The 26,891-nt window shown below is 38.8% G+C and overlaps 1 protein-coding gene across 13 annotated transcripts in view; it reads right to left on the reverse strand.

Annotated features, from left to right (window-relative positions):
- Window positions 1-26,891, reverse strand: part of mia3 (MIA SH3 domain ER export factor 3) — a 449,969-nt gene that overhangs the window by 391,916 nt on the left and 31,162 nt on the right. For 7 of the 13 annotated variants that reach the window (XR_012396145.1, XM_005160894.5, XM_005160893.5 and 4 more), the window contains 9 exons: window positions 25,510-25,565; window positions 25,347-25,437; window positions 24,436-24,574; window positions 20,169-20,331; window positions 16,279-16,314; window positions 15,772-15,839; window positions 13,583-13,683; window positions 1,978-2,091; window positions 1,588-1,656 (listed from right to left, as the gene is read on the reverse strand). Coding sequence is in view for 12 of the 13 variants with exons in the window: in XM_005160894.5 (XP_005160951.1) it covers window positions 1,588-1,656; window positions 1,978-2,091; window positions 13,583-13,683; window positions 15,772-15,839; window positions 16,279-16,314; window positions 20,169-20,331; window positions 24,436-24,574; window positions 25,347-25,437; window positions 25,510-25,565 (837 nt within the window). In the remaining variant the exon portion in view is untranslated. The remainder of the gene's footprint in view (window positions 1-1,587; window positions 1,657-1,977; window positions 2,092-13,582; window positions 13,684-15,771; window positions 15,840-16,278; window positions 16,315-20,168; window positions 20,332-24,435; window positions 24,575-25,346; window positions 25,438-25,509; window positions 25,566-26,891) is intronic. The other 6 variants (XM_073933741.1, XM_073933740.1, XM_068215736.1 and 3 more) reach the window with 1 other exon arrangement.

Genomic DNA, 26,891 nt, shown 5'->3' on the forward strand with positions numbered 1-26,891 from the left:
CACTATGTATGTGCACGTGTTTGCGCTACGTGTCTGTGCTGTGTGTGTGAGTGTGTCAGCGCTACGTGTCTGTGCTATGTGTGTGTGCGTGTGTGACTGCGTGTCTACACCATGTATGTGCGCGTTTTTGCGCTACGTGTCTGTGCTGTGTGTAAGTGTGTCTGCCTGTCTACACTATGTATGTGCGTGTGTCAGCGCTACGTGTCTGTGCTATGTGTGAGTGTGTCTGCCTGTCTACACTATGTATGTGCGCGTGTTTGCGCTACGTGTCTGTGCTGTGTGTGAGTGTGTCTGCCTGTCTACGCTATGTATGTGCGCGTGTTTGCGCTACGTGTCTGTGCTGTGTGCGTGAGTGTGTCAGTGCTACGTGTCTGTGCTGTGTGTGTGTGTGTGTGTGAGTGTGTCTGCCTGTCTACACTATGTATGTGCGCGTGTTTGCGCTACGTGTCTGTGCTGTGTGTGAGTGTGTCTGCCTGTCTACACTATGTATGTGCGCGTGTTTGCGCTACGTGTCTGTGCTGTGTGTGAGTGTGTCTGCCTGTCTACGCAATGTATGTGCGTGTGTTTGCGCTACGTGTCTGTGCTATGTGTGAGTGTGTCTGCCTGTCTACACTATGTATGTGCGCGTGTTTGCGCTACGTGTCTGTGCTGTGTATGTGAGTGTGTGAGCGCTACGTGTCTGTGCTATGTGTGTGTGCGTGTGTGAGAGTGTGTCTGCGTGTCTACACTATGTATGTGCGCGTTTTTGCGCTACGTGTCTGTGCTGTGTGAGTGTGTCTGCGTGTCTACGCTATGTATGTGCACGTGTTTGCGCTACGTGTCTGTGCTATGTGTGTGTGTGTCTGTCTGCGCTATGTGTGTGTGTGTCTGCGCTACGTGTCTGTGCTATGCGTGTATGTGTGAGTGTGTCTGCCTGTCTACGCTATGTATGTGCGTGTGTCTGCGCTACGTGTCTGTGCTATGTGTGTGTGTCTGCGCTGCGTGTGCGTGAACTCATTGTTGCAACTGCACAAAAATTGCATCAAATATTGATTGGTAACGTTTTTCTGTAGTATTTCTCACAAACGTTACGTAAGATCTGCTTCCTGGGGCAGCCGTGGGTGGCGATTGAGGCATGTTGCTGACAGGCATGTGGGAACGGTGGGCGGGGATGACTCGCCTTAAAGGCCCAGTGCAAAAAACAGCAACAACCTTTTCCCAGCTATAATAAAGACACTTCCAACAGCTTTAATAAATACTCTGATGGGTGTTTTGAGCCGAAACTTTACAGACACATTCTGGGGACACAAAAGACTTATAATAAATATGAAAAAAGGGGTAACCTATGTGCCCTTTACATTTATTATTTATTTAAGATATGCGTTTTCATATTCTGATTCACATTCAATTAAATGAAATATTCCTAAGAATCAAATATGATGTGTTCTTTGGTAGCATGCACTTGCATTGTGAAGCTATTACATTGTCTTTCTGGCATTGACAATAATACCGTTTATCACAATATATTTTGGTGCAATTTATCATACGACAAAAAGTAGATATGGTGACGGGCCTATTAAATCTAGCATGAAGTGGCATGCAAAGCACCTGGTCTGGATGGCAGCGGGTGTCCAAGCTCAGAGAAGCGTCCGTGAGGATCAGACGGGGGTCGTGGACCTGAAATACACCAAAGGTTACTAAGAGAAAACAATCAAACATTTCACACATTGAAGACTCTGAGGAGGAAAAAACAACACAATGAGGATCCCATAAGAAGAGAAACAGGGGGGAAATAACAATCTGAAAACACAGAATGACTCAGAACAAATCTAGAAAAGACAAGAGGAGGATAAAAACGTAGAATGACTTCAAAAACAGAGCTGGAAATGCAAAGAGGAGGGTAAAAATGTCAACCTAAACACAGAGAATGACACAAAAACTGGGCTGGAAAAGGAAGAGCTCGAGTGCAGGTGAATCTGGAGAAGAGGTGGATCTCACCGAACGGCTCACCGCGTCGCCCTACAGGTGCTGATGGGGGCCGTCCTGGACCCTCGATCATCAAAGGAGGAGACGGAGCCCCGCCGCTCACAGGAGATGGACCGTACGAATCCCCTGTTCACACCAAACCAGCACAGTCAGACACACACAGCACTGTAGCCCCTTTCACACAGTAATACCGGTAATATCCAGAAACTTTCCAGGTAAATGAAAGTGCAAAAAAAAAAGCGCAAGTCAGATTGAATGTCTGAGGTGGATCAGTGGCATAATGCAGCATGCATTACATCCACGGCTCAGACACATTTTTACTAATAAAATTACAGGACTTTTCCAAAACTTTTAGGTAAATATTCATGACTTAATGTTTCATTTACATGTGGTAAATAGGTAAAAAAAAAAAAGCACATATAAATTATGCCATATCAAAAAATGTGTGCCAATCTCTGTAGTTTATGTTTATTTTTATATCTCTAAAAATGTCTTCAGAAAGTATCTTGCGGTCTGTGCGAAAATATTTAGCAAATGTTGGCTTGAGTTTTCACAAGACTCATAAGAATAATAGAAATTAGCCTCTAGCACCCACAGTATCTACCCTCTGTAGTTAGAGATTGTTTTTGGGCATGACACTCAATGTCCCAATCCCAATTCTATTTTTACACCTTCCCCTTGGCCCCTGAAACTACTGTGTATTTACACAGTGGCTATATTCATCAATGTAAACACACTAAAAACAACATGAACATTATAGCAGACGCTGTAAAAAGCTCATTCCCAGCCACTAGACATTTCTGACAGGGTAGTCCAGTGTCATCGAGTGTCAGAATGTTGTGGGACTGCTGTACAGGAGTTATTATTATTGATAGCTAAATTTAGCGGTTTTAATTTGAGGTTTTTTTTTTTAAAGGATGACGGTAAAGCACGAACACAGTTATGAATGTATTAAAACATTCATGTTTACCTGAATAAACAGTGAGTTAACAATTACATCTTATTGACCATCACTTATTTTCATAACCAATTATCACAGTAGAACAGTTTCTCAAGCAGCTTGTGATGCATTTTGTAAACGGGAGATGAGCCCCTGGTCTAATGCGCCACCTGGCTTGAGAAACCCGCTCTCAAAGACTTGTTATTTGGGTGGCACACATGTTCTGGATGCCTTCGACAGAATTCAAATGAGCATTTTTTAATCTAGATTATTTCCAAGATTACAGTGAGATTAATCTAGATCAGGGATCACCAAACTTGTTCCTGCAGGTCTGGTGTCCTGCAGATTTTGACTCCAACTCTAATCAAACACCTGATCAAGCTCTTACTAGGTATACTTGAAACACCCAAGCAGGTGTTGAGGCAAGTTGGAGCTAAACCCTGCAGGGCACCGGACCTCCAGAAACGAGATTGGTGACCCCTGATCTAGATTTAAAAAGTAATCTATGCCCACCTATAATTAAAACAATGTTTGTTGTAAAAATTCATAATAATGACAAAAAAAAAAAACACTAATTTGAGGATCTCCTGGCTTTCGGGTGCAGCTACGCTGCCGTTGTGGCTGGTGTATTCTGGGATATTTTCTTACCCCTTGGTTTCGAGTGTGGTACTGAAAAATCTGTTCAATGGGGTATCTAGCACTTCCCCTTAGCCCTATGCCTTCAAGCTAAAAATAATTGAGACACCCCAATCCCCTTCACGTGAACGCACAAAACGAGGGGTAAGGGAAAGGGCTAAGGGGTGGAAATGGGCCATAATGTAGCTTGAATTGCGATGATTGCAATAGAAAGAAAAAGGCAAAGCTGAAACTGCGAGTTGCATTTTTCCCCCACACAGAGAACACTACGTGAAGAGACGGACATCGCAATTGTATTTACAATTCGGAGGTTCCGTTAACCGAATATTTTCCATCATTGACGGATTTTTTTCAGCAGTGACGGAAAAATCTGAATGTGATCCGTCATTTTGACGGATTATGCTGAGGGTGATCTACTGTAATTTGTAGCTAGCTGTAATTCCCACTCCTGTCCAGCTGATGGCGATTGCCCTTGTTTTGTCTCCTCTTTGTCAACGCTGCGTACAGTTGCAAAAATCTCACAGCAGCTGAGTGTGAGAAGTTTCTTTAAACGGCCAAACAGCTGTGATATTAATAATAAAGGTGGAAAAAAAGAGGAAGTGATGCAGTGGACGATGAAGAACAAGCAGACACAAATCCTCAGTCGCTGAAAGCTGTTAATACGGGCCAACCAAGCGGCAACAAGGAGGTCAGGTGGTTTGGAGTGCTTGTGAGCACCATGCACTACCCAACGCATAGAGGTGAAGCCGCGGCCCTGGTGCTGAAGGAGCGCGTGCTGCAGTATTTTATCCCAATGAAACGCGGAAAATCCCACATTCAGAGAATCTAGCAAACTTCTGATCACTTCCTTAGGAGAAATGTTTCCTAACTACAAAAAGCTGGCTGAAGTTGTGCTACGCAGATAGCAGGTAGTAATCTGCCCGAGCTTGGCTTCCCTTCAGTGCCTCCGGCTCCGACTCAGCATCGGCGAGTGTTATCTGGGCCGAGTATGGCCCGCAGCTCGCTCCCGCACATGCGTTTGTGATGCGGCTGTAAAGCACTGGCCCGATTCCTGTTAACCATATCTGGCCCGAGTCTGTCAGCAGAGTCCAGGCTGCTTATGGCAAGGACTCTCCAGTGTGGCAGCAGAACGCGGCTTCAGCCTCCAGAACAAATTTAAAACTGTCAGAAGTCGACTTTCCGAGGCAAAGACACAGAATTGAATGACAACTGCCTCTGCATAAGTCTCTCTTGTTGCGCTTGATTACGCACAGGCAAGCACCCAGTTCAGGTCGACACAGGAGGAAGATATGAGGCAAGGCAAATAGGAGTTATTGTTTATTTGTTAAATAAATAAATGAATAATTTAGCCTTTGTGCTCGACGTGCAAGTTCATTATTACAATACGAATGGAAAAAAGCGATTAGAAAATATGCTAATTAATTGATGGTCAATAATAGGTTATGACGGAATTTTTACAATCCTCTCCGTCAAAATGACTGACAATGAGTTCCGGTTATGGCGCCTGAGGAGTAGACGTGCGCGTGGTCAGCTCCCAAAAAACTTTTCAGTTTTGTCTATTAACATCAGTGATTTTGTTCGTTTCTGGCAGTATTCGTTTATTTTCTGTTCTGCGACATATTTTATCTTTGAAATGTCAAAAGGAAGGGGCAGACAGATCGATAAAGAAGGTTCTCCTTCGCCGAATGCTAACGTCACGTTGGCCGAGATTCGCGCGCTACATGATGACCTTAGAGCCTCGATCGCAGAGGATTTTAAAACATCTTTTGAAAGTTTGGCAACCAAGCTTGACAATATTCAATCCACGGTGGCTGATCATGACCTTCGCATCGGAAACCTCGAGTCCGGTGCTACAGAGTTTAGTCAGCAACTCGATCAACTCAACGCTACGTGTTTGCGGCTCCAGAAGGACAACGAGTGGCTAAAAGCTAAAGTTTCCGATCTTGAAAGTCGCAGCCGGCGCCAAAACATTCGAATAGTCGGCTTACCCGAATCAGTCGAGGGGCCGCGACCGACGGCTTTTTTCTCTCAGCTTCTGGTCGATGTCCTTGGCTCCCAGGTGTTAACCTCGCCGCCCGAGCTGGACAGAGCTCACCGCAGCCTCGCGCCTAAACCTGCACCAGGCCAGAGACCGCGACCTGTCATCCTGCGATTTCATCGCTTTCAAACGAAGGATTTGGTCGTCCGTGAATCTCGCAAAAAGGGTGAGCTGCTGTATGATGGCCACAAGATTCGTATCTTTGAGGATTATTGCCCTGATGTTGTGAAACTTCGCGCCGAGTACAAAGACGTGATGTCATCACTCTACAAACGAGGACTCAAGCCTGCGCTTCTCTACCCTGCTAGACTTCGAATAACACTTCCAAACGGTGAGAAGAAATGGCTTGCTTCGGTTTCGGAAGCCAACAGTTTCATCCAGAGTTCGAGCTAGTAGCAAACGAGTTGAATTAGACTCTACTATGTACAGTCATTAATGTCTTTCTGGCCGCCTCCCTCTCCAAGGATGCTATAGGATGTACCTGTGGATTTGAGATATAAACCTGCTCAGTATAAAGACTTTTCCGTGCTTGAACTTAAAAGCTCATTTTATTTATAGTAGGCTGAATTGTAGGCTTGCAGTTTATTTCCCCCTTTTTTTTACATTGCATATTATGCTGCTTTGTTTTTTTTTATATCGATCTAAATAAGGGATGACTAGTGCTTGGATTTTGGTTTAGATTCACAATGAGCTCAGTCAGGCTTTTTTATACTGCAAGCAGAATTTACTTTTTGACCTTTTTTTTATTACTTAAAGAACAGCCTGGGAGGTTGGCCCAGCGGTTTTTATATTGGACATTGTTAAATTTGATAAAGCTATGTTGATGTTTCTTAGTTAAAAACTTACTGCAGACTATTTTATGTTATGTTAAAATCCAATCTACTTAGATTTGTGCTTATTTTGTGAGGCATAGTGTTACTGCCCTTTTGTATTTTGTGTGCGATTGCTTCGCCTTTCTTTTTTCTCTTCCACCAATTTGTTTTGCAGTCTAAGTTTGCCAGTAAGCATTGAATGAAAATCGAAATTTAATATTACTGATGTAACTATTATGTTTGGGAGGACTAGGAGTTAGGAAACTTGCCTGTTATGGTAAAGTGGGTTCAGCTGCAGTTCTTGTTGTCAGCTGGGGAAAGGGTGGGTTTAAGAGTGGGTTTATCTTTTTTTCCCTTTCTTTCTTTTTTTCCCTTTGTTACTGTTGTTTTGTTTTTGTTGTGCTTTTTTTTTCTTTTTGTATTTTTGAGTGCAATCACTTTTACTGCATTTTGTATCCTCATAATGCTTCTAGCCACCTGCTATGTTGGCTGTGCATACTTGGGGGTGGGTTCTCATAGACTCGATCACGCTTATAGTATTTGTTATTAATGTCTCTCATGAGTAACAAGGTAGCAACGCGTGGTGTACTAAAATTCACTAGTTGGAATGTTAAGGGGCTTAACTCCCCGGTGAAGCGAAATAAAGTTCTTAGCTACTTAAAACATTTAAATACTAGCATTGCCTTTATCCAAGAAACACACCTTATGCCTGCCGATCATCTAAAGATAAGAAAGGGATGGGTAGGTCAGCTTTACCATTCTAGTTTTCAGAGTAAGTCCCGAGGTGTAGCTATTCTCATCCACAAATCGATTCCCTTTTCAGTCTCTGAGGTTATTTCGGATCCTAATGGGCGTTTTGTTATTCTCAGAGGACAAATAAACGGAGCTCGCTTGGTTTTGGCTAACGTATATGGACCTAATTGGGACGATGAGGCATTTTTCAAAAAAATTTTGTTTTCCCTCCCTGATTTACACTCAAACCAACTAATTCTAGGTGGGGATTTTAACTGTTGTTTAGACCCTCTTCTAGACCGCTCATCTTCCAGACTCTGTGCACAGTCTAAATCTAGTAGGATCATTCAGCTTTTTATGGAGCAATATGCTGTTTCTGATGTCTGGCGCTTTTTAAATCCGAATACAAAAAAATTCTCATTTTTTTCTCCTGTGCATCACTCTTTTTCCCGTATAGATTACTTTTTGGTTGATAATAATTTGCTTCCATTGATTAGTTCATGTGTTTATAATCTTGCTTATATACACTATGAACAGCAGCTACGCTAATTATTCTCTTTATTCTCTATTTTCACCTGGGGATACTCATCCCGAGGTCCTCAGATTAGGCGGAGTCACTGATTGGATCCAAGACCAGCGACGTGATGATCCCAAGGATTCCATATCCGGGACCAGGCCATATCCTGAGCTGCTGCTGCGCTGATGGTCGTGGGGAGTGGAGAACATGAGTCTGATTCCAGCGACGCTCCAGGGACAGACGAGTCTTCATTGAGGCCATCTTCCAGCATAAACCACGGCGAATGAAGTTCTGCACAAGACTTTTGGCCAGCGGAGAAATTAAAATGGTCGTGCCCAACTGAGTCTGGTTCTCTCAAGGTTTTTTTTCTTCACTCCCATCAGGTGAAGTTTTTTTTCCCTCTCCGCTGTCGCCACTGCCTCGCATGGTTCAGGATTGGTAGAGCTACGCATCGTTGAATTTGCTCTTCAGTGTTTGAACTCTCAGTAATGATTAAATCACACTGAACAGAGCTAAACTGAACTGAACTGAACTTAAACACTAAAACCTGAACCACACTGTTCCAGTTACTATGACCATTTATGTGAAGCTGCTTTGACACAATCTACATTGTAAAAGCGCTATACAAATAAAGCTGAATTGAATTGAATTGAATAATGCTATAGTAATTTCAGATCATGCCGCTGTTACATTTGATCTGGCTCTTCCTGGCTTTTCAATGTCTAGGCCACCCTGGCGTTTTAACTCCTTACTACTTAAAGATCCTGAGTTTATAGCAGTTATTAATAATCGTATTGATCTATTTATCTCTACAAATCTCTCTCCAGAAGTTTCACCTAAGACTATTTGGGAGGCATGCAAGGCTTACTTAAGGGGAGAAATTATCTCATATGCAGCATACAAGAAAAAAATAATGAACGAAAGTAGGGTCAAGCTTCTTAATTTGTTGTCAGACCTCCAGGCTAAATGTGCTAACTCAACAGACCCTGACCTTTTCGCTCGGTTTCTCACAACAAAGACAGAATTGGATTTGCTTACCACAGATGAGGCAATTGATGCTTTACATAAAACTCATTCCAATTATTATGAATTCGGTGATAAATCAAGTAAATTGCTTGCTCATCAGTTACGTCAGTCTGCAGCTTCACATCATATTACTCAAATCTCCACCCCCACTGGTTTTTCAGCCAACCCACTAACTATTAATGACATGTTTAAAGATTTTTATGCCTCTTTATATACTTCGGAAAATATAGTCGAAGACGCTCAATTTGACACTTTTTTCAAATTTCTAAATTTACCCTGTATTGATTCTGATATCTCCTCTAATTTGGCAGCTCCACTTGCATTGGAAGAAATTAAGACTGCTCTAAATCTCATGCAGAGTGGCAAGTGCCCAGGGCCTGATGGCTTTCCTGCAGAATTCTTTAGGACATTTTCTGACAAATTGTCTCCTCTTTTACTTAACATGTTTAATGAGTCTTACAGTTCAGGTATCCTTCCTCCTTCTCTCCGACAGGCTATTATTTCCCTTATTCTTAAAAAAGATAAAGACCCCTCCCAGTGCAGTAGCTATCGTCCCATCTCTTTACTTTGTTCTGATGTCAAATTATTAGCTAAAGTTTTAGCAAGACGTTTAGAGACTGTTCTCCCAGCTATAATCTCACCAGACCAAACAGGTTTTATTAAAAATAGACACTCTTTTCACAATATTAGACGCCTTTTAAATATTCTCTACTCTTCTTCTTCAAATGCATCTCCAGAATTAGTTATTTCTATGGATGCTGAAAAGGCATTTGATAGAGTCGAGTGGAGGTATCTGCTTTACACACTGAAGAAATTTGGGTTTCCTGATCAAATTATAACTTGGATTAGACTTTTATACACATCTCCAATGGCCTGTGTACGAACAAATAACAATTATTCTAAATATTTCTCACTTGGTCGCGGTACTAGACAAGGCTGCCCACTCTCCCCTTTACTATTTGCAATGGCCATTGAGCCGTTGGCAATTGCTCTAAGAGCCAGTGCAATGGCTGGCATAAAAAGGGGGGAGTTGGAGCACAAACTGTCTTTATACGCCGATGATCTCTTGTTATACGTGTCTGACCCTTGTACCTCTATTCCTTTGGTGTTGAAATTGCTAGCAGACTTCGGCCTGATTTCAGGATATAAATTAAATTTGAGTAAAAGTGAATTAATGCCTATTAATACAGCAGCCTTGGATTACCCATTAGGTTCTCTACCTTTCAAATCCTCCTTACAAAGTTTCAAGTATTTGGGCATAAATGTCACAAAAAGCTTTTCGGACTTATTTGACCTCAACTTTGTCCCATTAGTGAATAATCTTACACAGGATTTTAATCGATGGTCTCTCCTCCCCTTATCTTTGATCGGTAGGGTTAACTGTATTAAGATGAATGTACTTCCTAGATTTCTTTACTTATTTCAATGTATTCCTATTTTTATTCCAAAATCTTTTTTTGTTTCACTTGATTGCTCTATTTCTAGTTTTCTCTGGAACAGAAAAACCCCAAAGATTCGTAAAAGCATTCTTCAAAGAACAAAACAATTGGGTGGTCTAGCTCTTCCAAATTTCCAAATATATTACTGGGCAGCAAATATACGCTCTACTCTATATTGGCTACATTCATGCAAATTAGCGAATCCCCCCTCTTGGCTGCACATTGAGTCTGTCTCGTGCAATAAGTCGTCCTCTTTGGCTGCTCTTTTATGCCTCCCATATACAATGACCCCAATTAAATATTCAAATAATATAATTGTAAAAAACAGTCTCAAAATTTGGACCCAATTTTTGCGCCATTTTGGTTTTCATAATATCTCTTTATTATCCCCAATACACTCCAATCCTCTGTTTTACCCTTCTATCTTGGACAGTGCTTATGCTTCATGGAGAGATCTTGGATTGGCTTCTTTTGGTGATCTTTACATTGACGGTGTTTTTGCCTCTTTTGGTCAGTTGGCCTCTCAATTTAATGTCCCTAAATCCAATTTTTTCAGATACTTACAAACACGAGATTTTGTGCGCAAAAAATTTGTTAACTTTCCAAATGCACCGCCAACTTCAGATCTAGACACAATACTGGGCATAGATCCCTGTGCTAAAGGTTCAATTTCTAAATTATTTAATATAATTGTTAATCTTCAATTTTCTTCTGATAACTTACGGACCACCTGGTCTCAAGACATGGGAATTGAGATTACAGAGGAGACATGGAAAGCGGTCTTGAACAGGGTTAACTCCTCCTCAATCTGTGCACGTCACAGGCTTATACAATGCAAGGTAGTGCATAGAGCTCATTGGTCCAAAAGCAGGCTAGCTCGCATCAATCCGTCTATAGACCCTGAATGCGACAGGTGTCATTCTGGTACAGCTACTTTATTTCATATGTTTTGGTCCTGTCCTTCCCTGCTTTCCTTTTGGAGACAAATATTTCTCTCGCTATCAGCTATTACCACTGTTGATATCCCACCATGTCCAATTATTGGTTTATTTGGGGTTCTTCCGCCCGACCACACTTTACCCTCTCATTTTGTAGACTTTGTAGCTTTCTTAACTCTTCTGGCTAGGCGATTAATTCTTCTGAACTGGAAGAGCCCACACCCTCCTTCTCACTCTTGTTGGATAAGAAATGTTCTTTATTTTATGAAATTAGAAAAAATTAGGTACTCTCTTCACCGAACTAGCACTATTTTTATTAATTTATGGAAACCCCTTCGGAAATATGTCCAAACTCTTCAGCTTGACCCTGCTCCTTCTGATTGAGTCCCCACCCCCTAATGCCCAGCTTTTATGGGAAACTACTTCTGGTCAACACATTGTAGACTTGTTTTTTTATGTATATAAGATTGCACTAGTGTTGTTGTTTTTTATTTTATTTATCTATTTATTTTTATTATCATATTTTTATTTATTATTGTTTATTTATTTTTATTATTACTATTTGCTCAAAATACTCTTCAGTATATTTGCATATTGTTACATGATTATGTCTTTGTAAATTTTTGTAATGTTTCACAATGTATAAATAAAACATTAAAAAAAAAAAAAAAAAAAAAAAAAAAATGACTGACAATGAGAAAGTCTAACGCGACCTCGGTTACAATTAACTCAATATTATCCTCTCAAATATATTCAAGTACACAAATAATTTGTTAAACAAATTTCCACGACAGGCCTCGAAAATGCCTTGTCAATATTCCAGGAGCGTATGAACCCCTGTACACCGCTTCAGCGCGGATTACATCGCTAATCATTCAAATGATCATCACTGAAAGAGGATCTGGATCTGGATTTGTTAAATGGTTTTTCTGAGGTAATTAGTCTACAGTGTATATTCAATCCAAAGTGTGAAGCTGCCTGGTTGGTTAGTTCTTGTAACATGGCCAGCACACTGAAAAGTTTAGAAGTTTGCATGCATCACGTCTCTATTTGAAATACCATACTTGAGCGTGCAAAAGACATGATATGTGAACGTTCCCTTTTTGTTTACTCACTAGATCACACCTATGAACTATTATTTAAATACCTCGCACTGGTCATAAAATGTCTGGGTCTGCTGTATATGATGCCACAGATGCTTATAATATATGCTCTAATTCTATATCATGTCAGGCTGCTTTTAGTGGCCCATTTGATTTATAGAAATACAGAACACAAAGCAGCTCAGTTTTACTTTTATAGAAATGTAATAAATTAATGCAAAATAATTATATTCCACTATAGCAGGGGTGGCCAACCCTGTTCCTGGAGAGCCCCCTTCCAGCAGATTTCAGTTACAACCCATTTCAAGCACACCTGAACCAATTAATTAGGACCTGAACACCACGTGATAATTACAGGCAGGTGTGTTTGATATGAGTTGCAACTGAAATCAGCAGGAAGGTGGCTCTCCAGGAACAGGGTTGGCCACCCCTGCACTACAGTATAGTATTTAAGACAGACTACTAAACATACAGAATACTAGAATAGATATAAATTTAATTCACAGCTCTAAATCTTCCAATAATCTGTCTTTAGATATGTGGCATTAAAATGCTTGGCTTTACATGGAAAGCTCGGTAATTGCATGCAATATTTCTAGGCAGTGCTAATCGGTAGACCTCTAAAGTGGATTGATTGAACAAATTAATACATTATATTTAATAAACACACTTCTTCTTCTAATGCTTTTATTGAAGAGACTGTAACAGTTATTTATTCTGGCTAAAGATCACCCTTTGTTTCTCCTTGCTTCCTTTATCATAGATTAGTTGCTTTTAAGACTAAAAATAAACGTAATGAAAAATTATGATATGCAAAATTGTGTGTATATTTAATAGACAAACACCTCAAGAAATGCCACAAACACTGCTGAGAAATTTGGGGAAACGATGAAGAGTCTTTGCGCTTGAAACTTTACATGCTGTGAGCATTTTTACGTGAAGACATTTGATAATTTGAGCTTTTGGTGTTGCCACCTTTTCATCTACAGTTGAATTCAAAATTATTGGCCTCCTACTGTGAATTTATTTTAGTTCAGCTCGAATAAAAGCTTGAATCTTTTTAAGCTATTTTAAGGTCAATATTATTAGCCTCCTTAAGCAATATTAGTTTTGCATTGTCTCCAGAACAAACCACTGTTATACAATCACTTGCCTAATTACTCTAACTTTATCCTAATTACCCTAGTTAAGCCTTTAAATGTCACTATTATGTTTAGAAATGTGCTGAAAAAACTGCTCTGCATTAAACAGAAATTGATGGGAAGAAATATACATGGAGGCTAATAATCCTGATTCCAACTGTATATTTGCATACTTCTGTTTGGCTGAGCACTTAGTTAAGATTAATGATGTGTATGCTTTTGTTCAATTATTTTTGTGAAAAGACACTATTAAAATTAGTCATCATAAAAAAACATTGTCTAAACCCTGCTCACCTCTGCGCTGTGGCGGCGGCATGTGTCGATCTGGCGGCCCAGAGTTCAACTTAAACAGACTTTGTTCCATGTCGGATATTTTATCTCGGTATTCCACAAGCCTTTAAAAATGCACAAAAAAAACAGTTTAAAAAATATGGAGGCAGATCGGTCTCAAAAATAATACATTTACAAAATAAAGTTCATACCTGCGAACCTTGTTTTGGATTAACATTTACAAAATCCAATTTGTAAATTTATAAACACACAATTTGTTAATTCACAAGTAAAAATTATATTTTTGGCAAATGAATTGGATTTGCATATTCACTAATTGTGTTCTGAACTTACGAATTGTATTTGCACATTTACAAATAGTGTTTTGTATTTACGAATTGGATTTGTGCAGTTACTAATTAGATTTGTGCATTTACAAATCGTTTTCTGAATTTCCGAATTGGATTTGCATATTTCCGAATGGTGTTTTTAATCTACGAATTGGATTTGCATATTTACGAATTGTGCTTTGAATTTACGAATTTTATTTGTGTATTTAATAGGGATGTAACGGTATCAGAATTTCACGGGACGGTAATACCTCGGTATGAATGTCACGGTACGGTATTTATTGAATCACTTACAGGAAAAACAAAACTTTTGAAAATACTCCAAAAAAGTGCCAAAAGTGTCAATGACATACAAATTAGCCATCTATCTGTAAGCTTTGAAACACTAACTTCAATTTTAATAACAAATAACAAAAAATTATTAAACCATGTAAAAAAATAAAGTTTCAATTTAGTATTGTTGAAAACTCATCACATTCAACATTTAATCACTCACTCACTTAAATAGAGATGGGTTTAAAGGAAAATTATCATATAACTATAATCTGGTAAAAGCTGGTATCTCTGGGCATTTACAATGTCCCCTGCAACAGAAAAAAACCCTCTCATTTGGGACTGAGGTTTCTGGGACAGAGATATGACTTGGCCCATGTTGACAGCAGTGGGGTAACGTTTTGCATTGTCTTTCCCCCACTTGAGAAGACAAACCATGAGTGAGATAGAGGTCTCTTTGCGGTACAAGTCAATGTCTGCATCAATCTGAACAGGTTGCTATGTTTCTGCAGTCCCCATGACTGCTATTAGTCGTATTCCCCAACTTGCAGGCGCGTGCACACACAGGGCTCAACCTGTGCAGTGCACATGCCCTTTTTAGTCTTGGATAGAAAATGCCCTTCCAAAACGATCAAAAGTGCCCCCGCGACGCGACACAACCTCCGTCCAACCCTTCAGTAGGTGCGCGACAGCACAGCTGATCAGAACTCGCGCGACAGCACAGCTGATCAGAACTCGCGCGACAGCACAGCTGATCAGAACTCGCGCGACAGCACAGCTGATCAGAACTCGCGCGACAGCACCGCTGATCAGAACTCGCGCGGCGACAACACCTGCTTTAGGTTCGATCATTTCCATCTTTTTTTCATCTCCGCTACTAGCAGCACACTCCATTTCCGCATTACTGGATCTGTAGCGACAACAGACCGCAAAGGATTATGGCCACGCCTGGGCTGATGGGAAATGTAGTTTCAGCTACCTCCCGTTCGCTTCATTCGCCTGAGCAAATTTTCTCAGAAGACCTATAGTTTTACCGAGTCATGCGACTTCGGTAATATCGAAAAAATTTAATATTGCGGTATGACGGTATTTACAATACCGTTACATCCCTAGTATTTAAGAATCATGTTCTGAATCTGCAAATTGGGTTTGCGCATTTACGAATCGTGTTTTGAATCTACGAATTGGACTTGTACATTTACAAATCATGTTCTGAATTTAAGAATTGGATTTGCACATGTACAAATCATGTTTTGAATTTACGAATTAGATTTGTGCATTTATGAATCTTTTTTTTTTTTTTCGAATTGGATTTGCATATTGACAAATTGTGTTCTGAATCTACAAATAAGATTTGCATATTTACGAATCGTGTTTTGAATCTACATATTGGATTTGCGCATTTACGAACCATGTTTTAAATTTACGAATTGCATTTGCGTATTTTTGAACAATGTTACACATTTTTTAACATGTGAATTGTTGTGGATGTATGAAATTTATTTTTGTGAATGCAATCTTTTTGAGACAAAAATTGACAAAACCGCTCTGAGAGAAACAGTAATAATGTGAGATGTGATGGATATTCACTTCTGCCGAAGAGTGGCTGATTCTCTTCTCTCCTCCACCAGAGTTCTCTCTGAGGCGCGTGCTTTTAACTGTTCAAGACAAACACAAATGCAGGATTAATATACCAGTTATTATTATATCAGTTACAAAGGCAAAACCTTCACTCACTAGAGCTAAGAAAAAAAAAATACAGAAACATTTAAACATAGTTCTCCATGAAATTAAATTGACCCTTTCACAAGACTGTTATGATGTGTTTAACAGATCACAATCTTAAATCCTGTAAAGTTTTTAATTTTTAGGTTTTTTGTATATGCATGTACATGTATGTATTATATCATATTTTAAAATTATATTTAAAAAGAAATGAATTTTGCTTGACCTTTAATATCACAGTAGTGGACAAGTAACAGGAATCCACATGCAATTTTCATGCAATAGTTCAGAATTTTTATCCTTAAGTATATTTGAGTTTATGATTTATTAGTTATAAAATATAAAAATGAAGAAAACATGCTTATTACTCACCCAGTTCTCATGGGCCTTCTTCTCTTGCACTGCCACCTGTTGGAAAAATTGCAAACAAATTTTTGTAAAATAACCATAATAACTACATTACACTCAACTACATACAATAATTTTTATATATATTGTGATAAGCCAAAATGAAGCCTTAAAATGAAGATAACAATAACGCTAATAATAACAAACAATTGCCAAATCATAAAAAGTAAAAACAAATCCAAACTTTATGATAAATAAATCATATATATTCAATGTCTTTGAATGCAGACTAAAAAGCATCCGTGTTTGTTCTGTTTCTACCATTCACTAATACAACTATTTTATTTTTTTAGACAACTGGCAAAAAAGTTAAGCCAACAAAGGTGGATTATGGGAGATAAAATGCTGTCAAAAAAATTCAAATTAAAACCAAAATGCGTGAAACTTATCAATCAAGAGGAAAAATGCATTTAAAAATATATGCACCGCAAACGTTTTGCAGCCACCAATAAATGTACAGTGAAACTTTGATGTGACTTTTTTTTAACTCTAAAAAGACAATTTAATAGGACAACATTTCACCTGGTGAGTAGGTCGAAACGTTGTCCTATTAAAGGTGCAATATGTAAGTTTGACATCCAGTGGTTGAACTAGGTATTGCACGCCTGGTTCAAAACACAAGCAAGGGCAGGTTGCCAGATTTACTACACCTATAGGAGCGAGCCTGACAATCGAGCCAAAAGACTGATTTAACGCATGTTCTAAAAAGCAACAGCACACGAACACGTGTTTTTGTTCTAACAACACCTGAAATTTATATTATAGAAACTGCTTCTATGTCTTGCAGCTGAACAACAGAAAACTGAAATGATCTGACAATGTAACCTGCTCACCTAATGTTTATGCTCAAAATGTTTATATTATTTGTTAATTAACAACCTTATGTGGAACTCTGAATCTGCATCTAATTTCGGAGTCTGCTACTGTCCATCGGAGGTCACATTTCGGTCACGGATGCATGTTTTAAGATCCTTCCTGACTGACTGATTGATTGATTGAAATACGCTGTTTTCCACCAAGGCAACCTGGGGGCTGAAATATAATTGGCTGAACTGGCAGTGGGCGGGTTAAATGACCAAAACAAAACCGTTCCGGCACATAACGCACATTCTGAAAAGAATATCTGACTTCAGCATTGTTTCTCAGATAAACAAGAATGTTCACTGAGCATGTTTCTGAAACATCTGCAATATTAGGATACTTTCATGCTTTAAAAGAGTCAAAAACGTACATGCAGCACCTTTAAATAGTCTTGTGAGAACGTGAAAGTGTCAGTGTGCCAATTTGGTTTACTTTTTCTATTATGTTTGGCTTGACTGAGCACCAGCCTTACTGTGCGTTCACAACGAATGCGGTGAGAACATCAAAGTTCATTTCATTGATCTCGTATTTAAAGAGGCTGTTGTAGCATATTAGCAAATCACTTACATTCCCGCATAAAAATGAGCTTTCTACTGTGAAAATGCTGCGCTTCTTTTATCAAATTCATTTAACTATGAAAGATCAAGTTGTTGTGTGTGGTGTGGCTTTGCTCCACTTATCAAATATGTCCTAAAATACTCTAATTACAGATTCCAGTTTAAAAAAACAAACATATATAATATCAGTAACTCACCATTAACTTTTTTTTTTTATTCAAATCCCTATAAGATAACAATTGCAAATAACTGGAAATCTGGCGACTGCAATACTGCAACCCCAAAGTTTGCAGTACCGTGGAATTCTCTCAAGTGGTGAACGTCTACATTTCGACTGGGTGCTGCCAAACGGGGTCATAGCTCACTACCATAAAGTTGATCTGATTTCAACACTCCTCAAAGCCAACACAGGCGAAGACATGCCGCGTCGCTGGCTCCCATTAGCCGCGTTTTCACTTTCGTGCCTTAAGCGAGCAAGCCAAGGCCAGTTGCGTTTCCACTGTCAATTCCGGGGCCTTATCGGGCCAAAGCAGGGCTTTCTCTGGGCCTTTTACAGCCCGTCGAATACCTTGGGCCAAAGAGGGCCAGCTGGGGCTTCGAGGCGGAGTGAAAGGAGAGGTGGACTTCGCCTGAATCTGTTAAAGATTTCATGCCATCATTAGTTTTCCGATCTCAAACAAGTACATGCGGCAAACAAATAAATCAATAAGGGAAAGAAAACATCTAGACTTATAGTCTGGGGTCTTTTTGCGTATGATCGCCCTTATGTTTCCCTTTTAAATGTAAGGTTGTTGCACAAAATAATAAAGTTTTAATTTATAAGTGACTTTTCTTTGCTCCGTCCTCCTTAATGTTTCAATAACGCATAATAATCTTTACCATATTAAAGACACAGCAGGTAGTAAAGGTTGTCGAGAGTTGTCAAGTTTAAAAGGTGTGTTTGTACGTGATGCGTGCAGGTTAAATGCCTGTATGTAAATGTGACACCAGACTAAAGAGTGCTGTTCCCTTTACAGCTCTGTTGATTTTTCTTTTATTCATTTTGGAGATAATAAAAAATATGAATACAGCAGAAAGACATGAAATTTTACAAATGACCTGTCCACTTTTGTAGACTCAAAACAATAGTGTCAGATCTTGATAAAATACTTAAATTATATATTAAAATAATTTAAAGAATTACATATATCGGATGTAATAAAATCACATTAAATAAATAAACCAATATAAAATAAAATAAACAAAAGCTAGAACAATGTAGGTCAAACCTTTTTAAAGCCATATTAAACTTTCATTTTACAAAGGCCTATCTAAAAAAAAAAAAGATTTTAGATATTTTCTAAAACACAGGAGGAGGTTTGAATATTATTTATAAAGTGTTTGGAAACGAGGATATTAATCAAATCCTGCAAACAGAGCAATCTGGGTGAGTGAAAGCAGAAACTCGGCGACCTTTTTCTGTCATCCAGTCCTGCGCAGCGCCGCTTTACAGACGCATTGAGGAAAACTGCAAATACAAAATGTGATCTGTGTCCTCAAACAAGTGTTTATGCTTTTATATGATGTGCTAAAATAAAAAAATTGAATTTTAAATCAATTAAATTAAAAAAGTAAAAAATAAAATTTAAATACATGAAGAGCTTCATTAGTGAAAAGCCGCTGAGCGCAACGAAATATAGGCTATATTATTACTTGCTCTTATGTGCTGAAACACTTTACTTAAGATAAGCGAATAATATAAAACATCCGTAAATAAAAGGGAATCACCTATGAAGTGTCATATGGCCAATAGGGGAAAATTAATATGTTTCAGGTCTCTCCATAGCATTTGGGCTGAATGTTTGACGACGTCTACCAAAACGAGGATGTTGTAAAATACATTTCGTACTGAGCTATCACCGGAGAATTTCTGTGGGTTTATATTATGGATGCTCACTGCGCTAGGTCCCTCCCTCCGTTAGTAGCGAGACCAATTGATGCACGATACCAACAGTCAGTCGGCGAGTAAATGAATATAATGAATGAAAATACAAAGGCCTGTGTGTGTAGACATATAATGTAATGATGTACAGTCAATTGTTTGTTTCGGTTGTCTTCGTTTTAATGCTCTTGTGATGATGTGACGGTGTGCTTCATCTGCCTGATTCCCGCTGAAGTGGGCGTGTTGTGTGACGTTTGTGACATTCGCTACTAGCCTGACAGTGGAAACGCAACATGATTTCAGCCTCACTACTCAACCTCCCGGGGGATTAGCCCAGCCCGATAAAAGCCCTGGCTCGCACTGACCCAACAGTGGAAATGCGGCTAATGAAAACGAATGACTCTGGCTACTATGACGCTCTCGCCGCCTTCAGTGTGAACGCACTGTTAAAGTTTTCCTGCTGAAAGTACTTCCAACTGATTGCCACCAAAGTGAATATTTTGCGAGTTTCTGACCTCAGATTTGAGTGAGCGTTCGTTCTGCTGCATCTCCTCCTCGATGTCCTTTATCTTCTGCTTGAGAGCTCGAACCTCCTCCTCCGAGCGCAGCGCTTTACTGTCCACCTCCGACAGCTTCGTCTCCTTCTCGCGTCTCTCCAGCTCCTCCTGAGTCAACTTTCTGAACACGCAACAACACAATACTTGTCGATTACACTGACCAATCGCTGCTTAGTGCTTTTTAGCACACCTGCAACAAGGTCTGCGACAGATCATAGTTGATCCACAGCCAAATCCACAGCCGCTGCTTTTACATGATTTTTCTAATGCTACTGTTTGTTAAAGAGATTTTTACAGTTTTCTTCATGCATCGATTGTATTGTACTGTGATTTTTATTTAATGCCATGCCAGCAATCAAGGCTACTTTTATGGCAGGAACAGTTCAATAATAAATATACAATTAAAAACCATTAAACAAATGAATACCTAAATTAAATAAGATTTTTAGTGTTAATACATGATAAGAATTTTCCCTGTGTCACTTTGCTGAAAATGTCCTTAAGAGTTCATTTCCTAAAAAAGTGCTCTGGAATCATTAAAAGCAGGACACTTCAGTGAAATGTGTTTTATAGTAAGGGGAATTTCACCGTACAAACACAGAGTAGCGTTTTCACCTAGGAGCAAAAAACCATGGGTCATTCTTGTATGTCCAATACAACATCTGCTAAAAACCACTAGATCAAATCTGGTCTTAAAATGAGTTCATGCATTGAATATGACGCAGCAGGCTTTAAATGGTTAAGAGCTACATATCGCTCAATTAATGCTATTGAAAACATCTTTATAAATATATATATATCTTTATAAATATATATATATATATATATATATATATATATATATATATATATATATATATATATATATATATATATATATAAACTAATAAGATATTCTTTACTACTTGGCAACCTTATGTAACTTTTGTGGAATTGCACTCAGTGTATTTAGTTTCCTTGTGTTTTTTTCTTTCTTTCAAGTCTGACTGTTGTTTGGGGTTTGTTTATCTGCTTTCTCAGAGTTTTTTTTTTCCTGCTATGTTTAAAAACCTATAATATAAAAAGGAATGTCAATATCACACACGACTAACACTGTAACTAACATAAAAATAATCATTCATGAGCTGCCGCATGTCATTTATAAACGTTTAGAGCAGGGGTCTCAAACTCAATTTACCTGGGGGCCGCAGAAGGCAAAGTCTGGGTGAGGCTGGGCTATATATATATATATATATATATATATATATATATATATATATATATATATATATATATATATAAACTAATAAGATATTCTTTACTACTTGGCAACCTTATGTAACTTTTGTGGAATTGCACTCAGTGTATTTAGTTTCCTTGTGTTTTTTTCTTTCTTTCAAGTCTGACTGTTGTTTGGGGTTTGTTTATCTGCTTTCTCAGAGTTTTTTTTTTCCTGCTATGTTTAAAAACCTATAATATAAAAAGGAATGTCAATATCACACACGACTAACACTGTAACTAACATAAAAATAATCATTCATGAGCTGCCGCATGTCATTTATAAACGTTTAGAGCAGGGGTCTCAAACTCAATTTACCTGGGGGCCGCAGAAGGCAAAGTCTGGGTGAGGCTGGGCCGCATAAGGGATTTCACAAAAAAAAAGTCCTCAAATGTCATTATTAACAGTTTTAATTATTTCTTCTGAACATTAATAGAACATTGAGTGAAGATTATGAACAGTTCTTCTGAACATGGCATCTTTTGCCTACTCCTTGCTGCCAGAGACTTGACAGCGCTTCTTCTCACAAATCTGAACCACATTTGGCTTTAGAGCGGAAGCAGTTGAGACCCTCAGTGTGGCTTGAAGATGATCATCATTAAGTCTAGACCTGTACTTTGACTTATTGAAGTCCTAGGGAAAAAAGTGGGGGAACTCACTCAAAACTTCCATTCCCTCACCTAAAAAAAAAGGCGTATATATGTATAAATAAAACACCCCCACCCCACTCCAGTCACATCAGTCTGTACCAGTCTGTATCTACCTATAATATCAACACAATCTCACGGCAATTCGTAACTTTTTTATTTAGTGGCTAATTTGTATGAATTTGAACGATCTAATTCGTACAATTTAGTACGATTTGCTCATCCCCCAATGACGGTTGGGTTTACGGGTGGGGTCAGGTGCCACGCCTCCTTTTTAAAATCGTACCATTTCGTACGACTGAACACGTACGAATTCGTACGAATTAGCCACTAAACTGGCAAAACGTAAAATACTTACGTTTTCTCGTGAGATCAGGCTGATAATATATATAAGATGCAGGGCAGGCACGTGCACACATAGGGCTCAACCTGTGCAGAGCACATGCCCTTTTTAGTCTTGCATAGAAAGTGCCCTTCCAAAATGATCAAAAGTGTCCCCGCGACGCGGCACACCCTCGGTCCCGCCCTTCAGTAGGCGCGCGATAACACCGCTCTTGAGTACGCGCGCGACAACACAGCTGATCAAAACGCGCGCGACAACGCGCATTGAGTGACAAGCGCGCTGTGTACGGATAGAATCAGCGGAGCGGGGAGCGCTCTCTCTCCCCGCTCCGCTGATTCTGTCAGTGTACAGCGGTCGGCGCGGGCCACAAAATATTGCACTGAGGGCCGCAAATGGCCCGCGGGCCACGAGTTTGAGCCCCCTGGTTTAGAGAGTCTGATCTTGTAAAATAAGACGTGACTAATATGTGCAATGTTTAATAAAATAAAATATAAAATAGGGAAACATGACAATAAGTGTCAATATCACACACGACTAACACTGTAACTAACATAAAAATAAACATTCTTGCAACCATTCTTAAGCTACCGCATGTGATTTATGAATGTTTAGAAAGTCTGATCTTGTCAAATAAGACGTGATTAATATGTGCAATGTTTAATAAATAAAAAATAAAAAGGGGAAATAAAAAATCTCTACATTTGTCAATATCACACTTGACTAACACTGTAACGAACAAAGAAATAAACATTCTTGTAACAATTTTTGAGCTGCCGCATGTGATTTATGAACGTTTAGACAGTTTGATCTTGTAATATAAGACTTGATTAATAAGAGCAATGTTTAATAAAATAAAAAATAATAAGGGGAAATAAAAATCTCTACGTTTGTCAATACCACACACACACACACACACACACACACACACACACACACACACACACACACACACACACACACACACACACACACACACACACACACACACACACACACACACACACACACACACACACACACACACACACACACTATAACTAACATAAAACATTCTTGCAAAAATTGTTGAGCTACCGCATGTGATTTATAAACGTTTAGAAAGTCTGATCTTGTAAAATAAGAGTGCTTTCACACCTACACTTTTGTTTCGGAACGTGTCTCGTTTGCCCAGTTAGCGCGGTTCGTTTGGCATATGTGAACAGGGCAATCGCGCTCTGTTCCGCGCCAAAGTAATCGCTCCGAGATCGCTTGAATGAGGTGGTCTCGGCTGGACCCTGGAGCGGTTCGATTGCAGTGAGAAAGCCATCCGATCCGAGCGCGGTTATATCACAGTGTTTTATGGATATGTAATAGGCATACGGCTATATGAAGAGAGAATTATGATTATAGCGGGAGGTTTCGCGAGTCTCCGGATGCCCGCAAACGAGTGATGATCTCCCAGTAATCTCACGTCTCCCTCCCGGTCCTCAAATAGGCATCGTCGCGCACCCTTCTCACCACTCCCCACCGCGTCTCTCCTCAGACACGTCACGCGCGCACCCTGTCAATCACCACCAAACCACCACCTCTCCTGACAGCTGAGCGGGACGCTGCAAAATAAACCCTGACACTGACCAATGTGAGGAGAGTTTACTCGCAGGTGACTTGTTTTAGCTCTTTTGGTCCGATTAGAAACTTTGCAGTGTGAAAGCGAACCGCTCCAAGAGCAAAATGTAACATTTGTAATCTCTGTTTCAGAACAACTGAATCGATTCACAGGTGTGAAAGCACCCTAAGGTGTGATTAAAATGTGCAATGTTTAAAAAATAAAAAAAGGTAAACGTATCACTATAAGCGTCAATATCACATAGGGCTAACACTGCAACTAACATGAAAATAAATTTTTTGCAACCCTTTGTAAACAACTGGAAGTGATGTCATGAATGTCTAGAGAGTCTGATCTTGTTCAAATAAGATGAGATTAACACGTGATCTCACTGTTGCAGTGCGTTCTCCTTCTGCTGGTAGAGTTCAGTGGTGATCTCCAGTCTCTGCTGCAGGTTCTTCATCTGGTTCTCCAGATGCGTTTTCTCATTGTTCAGATTCATCTGGTCATGCATGACCTTCTGATATTGCTCTGCATTAAAAACACAGAACACAATAAGATAAAGATGTGAGGCCAGTGCAAGATCATGCGTTTAAGTTTTCAGTGTATTGTGGGATAAGCTATTTAGTGTATTCTGACCTGATGAGCTCAGCTTACTTTAAGTCAAACGATGCATCTAACTTGACTACTTTTAGACATCATGTAAAAACAAAAACCTATTTTTTGAGAAAACAGTCTTGTGACTTCATACGCCGTCTATCGGTGCTCCAAATCTTCAGTTTTCAGACTGCTGAATGACTTTTTTCTTCTGACTTTTTTAGCATAGATGGATTGGCGGGATTATGCATTCACAATGGTATGAACCGTTATAGGGGTGGTCAAATGGATATCTATTATTTTAATTATTCACATTATTATTTAAAATATACAGATCAGAGTGAACTTTTTCTTATATTTAAAGGGACCCCATACATTTTGTTTTGACATCCTTCAATGGGGAGATCAAGCCTTAATTAGGGGGAGGTCAATCCCCCCCATCAAACCATCCTGTAACTTGCACTCTGGTTTCTGCAAGTCAAATTAAGGACTTTAAGATCTTTATAAGACCAAGAAGAATGGAATTTTTAAACTTAAATAAGGCTAAACACTTATGGATTTTCTGTAATCTCCCTGCAGAACAAAATAACGTACTTGCCTCATCGTAATTAGCTATTTCTCAGCAAATATGTTAAATAATGTCTCAAAACAAGCAAACCCTGCATGTGGAAAGCAATGTTCATATGTTGATCCACAAACTTCATACCTTCCAGCTCTTGTCTGGATTTCTGTTCAGCGAGGAGATTTTCCATATAGCGATTCCTCTCGTCCTCCACAACGCTGAGAGTGGCTTTAATCTGCAACAACAGAAAGAGAGCATTAGAAATATGCTGAATAAGCTGTAATAAGTGTGATTGGAGTGGGCGTACCCTGGAGACGTCCATCATCTGTTTGATTCGCAGTCTCATAGTGTCCATTTTCTTCTCTGAATGAAAAAAAAAAAGACAATTGTTGTTCAGTAATGAGAAGAATATTGAGATTAATAATCCCTAAAAATGCAGCAGCATGATGAAATACACTAACATTCAGTACGTTAAATTAAATGGTGTGATTTCATAAATAAAAAAAGACACACAAAATGGCGTATTTTTAATATAAAAAGTAATTGTAGATTGGATTTTTTTTTTACCTTTTATTAGTTTAATCCATGTAGTTCAGGAAAGCAAAGATGCATATTTTGATTTTCTAAGATATATTAAGATAAGTGCGCAAAGGTAACTCTCACACTTTAAAACATTCACAGACATACACTTTCATTTGCTGTTATACTCCTTATAACTAAATGTAACATCCAGAAACTAAGCTTTATTCATTTATTTATTGCACAGACCTGTCTACGGGGTTAATGGTGCCAAATGATGATCAGAATGCATGATTATATGGTGTCTTGATTTTGCAACCAAAAAATGTGCTTATAATTGAAGTCAAAGGGGCAGAAACAGACACAAAAAGTAAATTAGGGAGAAAAACATTTAAATCTTACACTGCACAAAAACAATGCATCAAAGCTAATGTTGTTACTAATCTTTTACATGTGCAAGACTGTGATAAATAGTAAAAAAATTTCAGTCCACAACTACTTTTCATATTGAAAATACATCATTTTGTGTGTGTTTGTACACCACATCAGTGCCATCATTTGTGAATTTGGCAATTAAAGAGTTAAAATTGTGTCATTTTTAAAAACATTTAGTTGTTTTGATCAGGACTGAGGCTGATTAGCAGATTTATGTAAAAAAAAAAGTTTAAAAGTATGTTAATCTGATGCATTTTTACAGCAGTTTATTTAAGTGGGTGTTTTACATAACATAACAAAAGACTAGTAAATTTGAACAGCGTACAAGGATTAATAATGGAAAATGTATGAAATGAACCCACAATTCTGAAATGAGTCATGCAGATTTGCATGTAAAACACTTTTTATGAGCAAATGAACACACAAACACACTGCAAAAAACCTCAGCAAGTTATCAGTTTTCCATATTTTGGGATTTATGTTCCTATTTTTCCCCATACATTTATGTTTTTGAATTGCATTATGGGGCTATGAACCTTGAAAGGTAAAAAAAAAGTGACTTTTTGTCTTTTATAATAGTCTGCAGTGCTATATTGTCTGGTGTTGGTGTTGTACATTTTGCTACAAAAACCTTGCAATAAACTGCAGCACATTATCTGTTATTTTATCAACATTTTTCTCTATATATTATTCATTATACATTATATGAATGACTTAAGGCCTGTGCACACAGAC

This window comes from Danio rerio, chromosome 20 (assembly GCF_049306965.1).
Source record: "Danio rerio strain Tuebingen ecotype United States chromosome 20, GRCz12tu, whole genome shotgun sequence".
Lineage (NCBI taxonomy): Eukaryota > Metazoa > Chordata > Actinopteri > Cypriniformes > Danionidae > Danio > Danio rerio.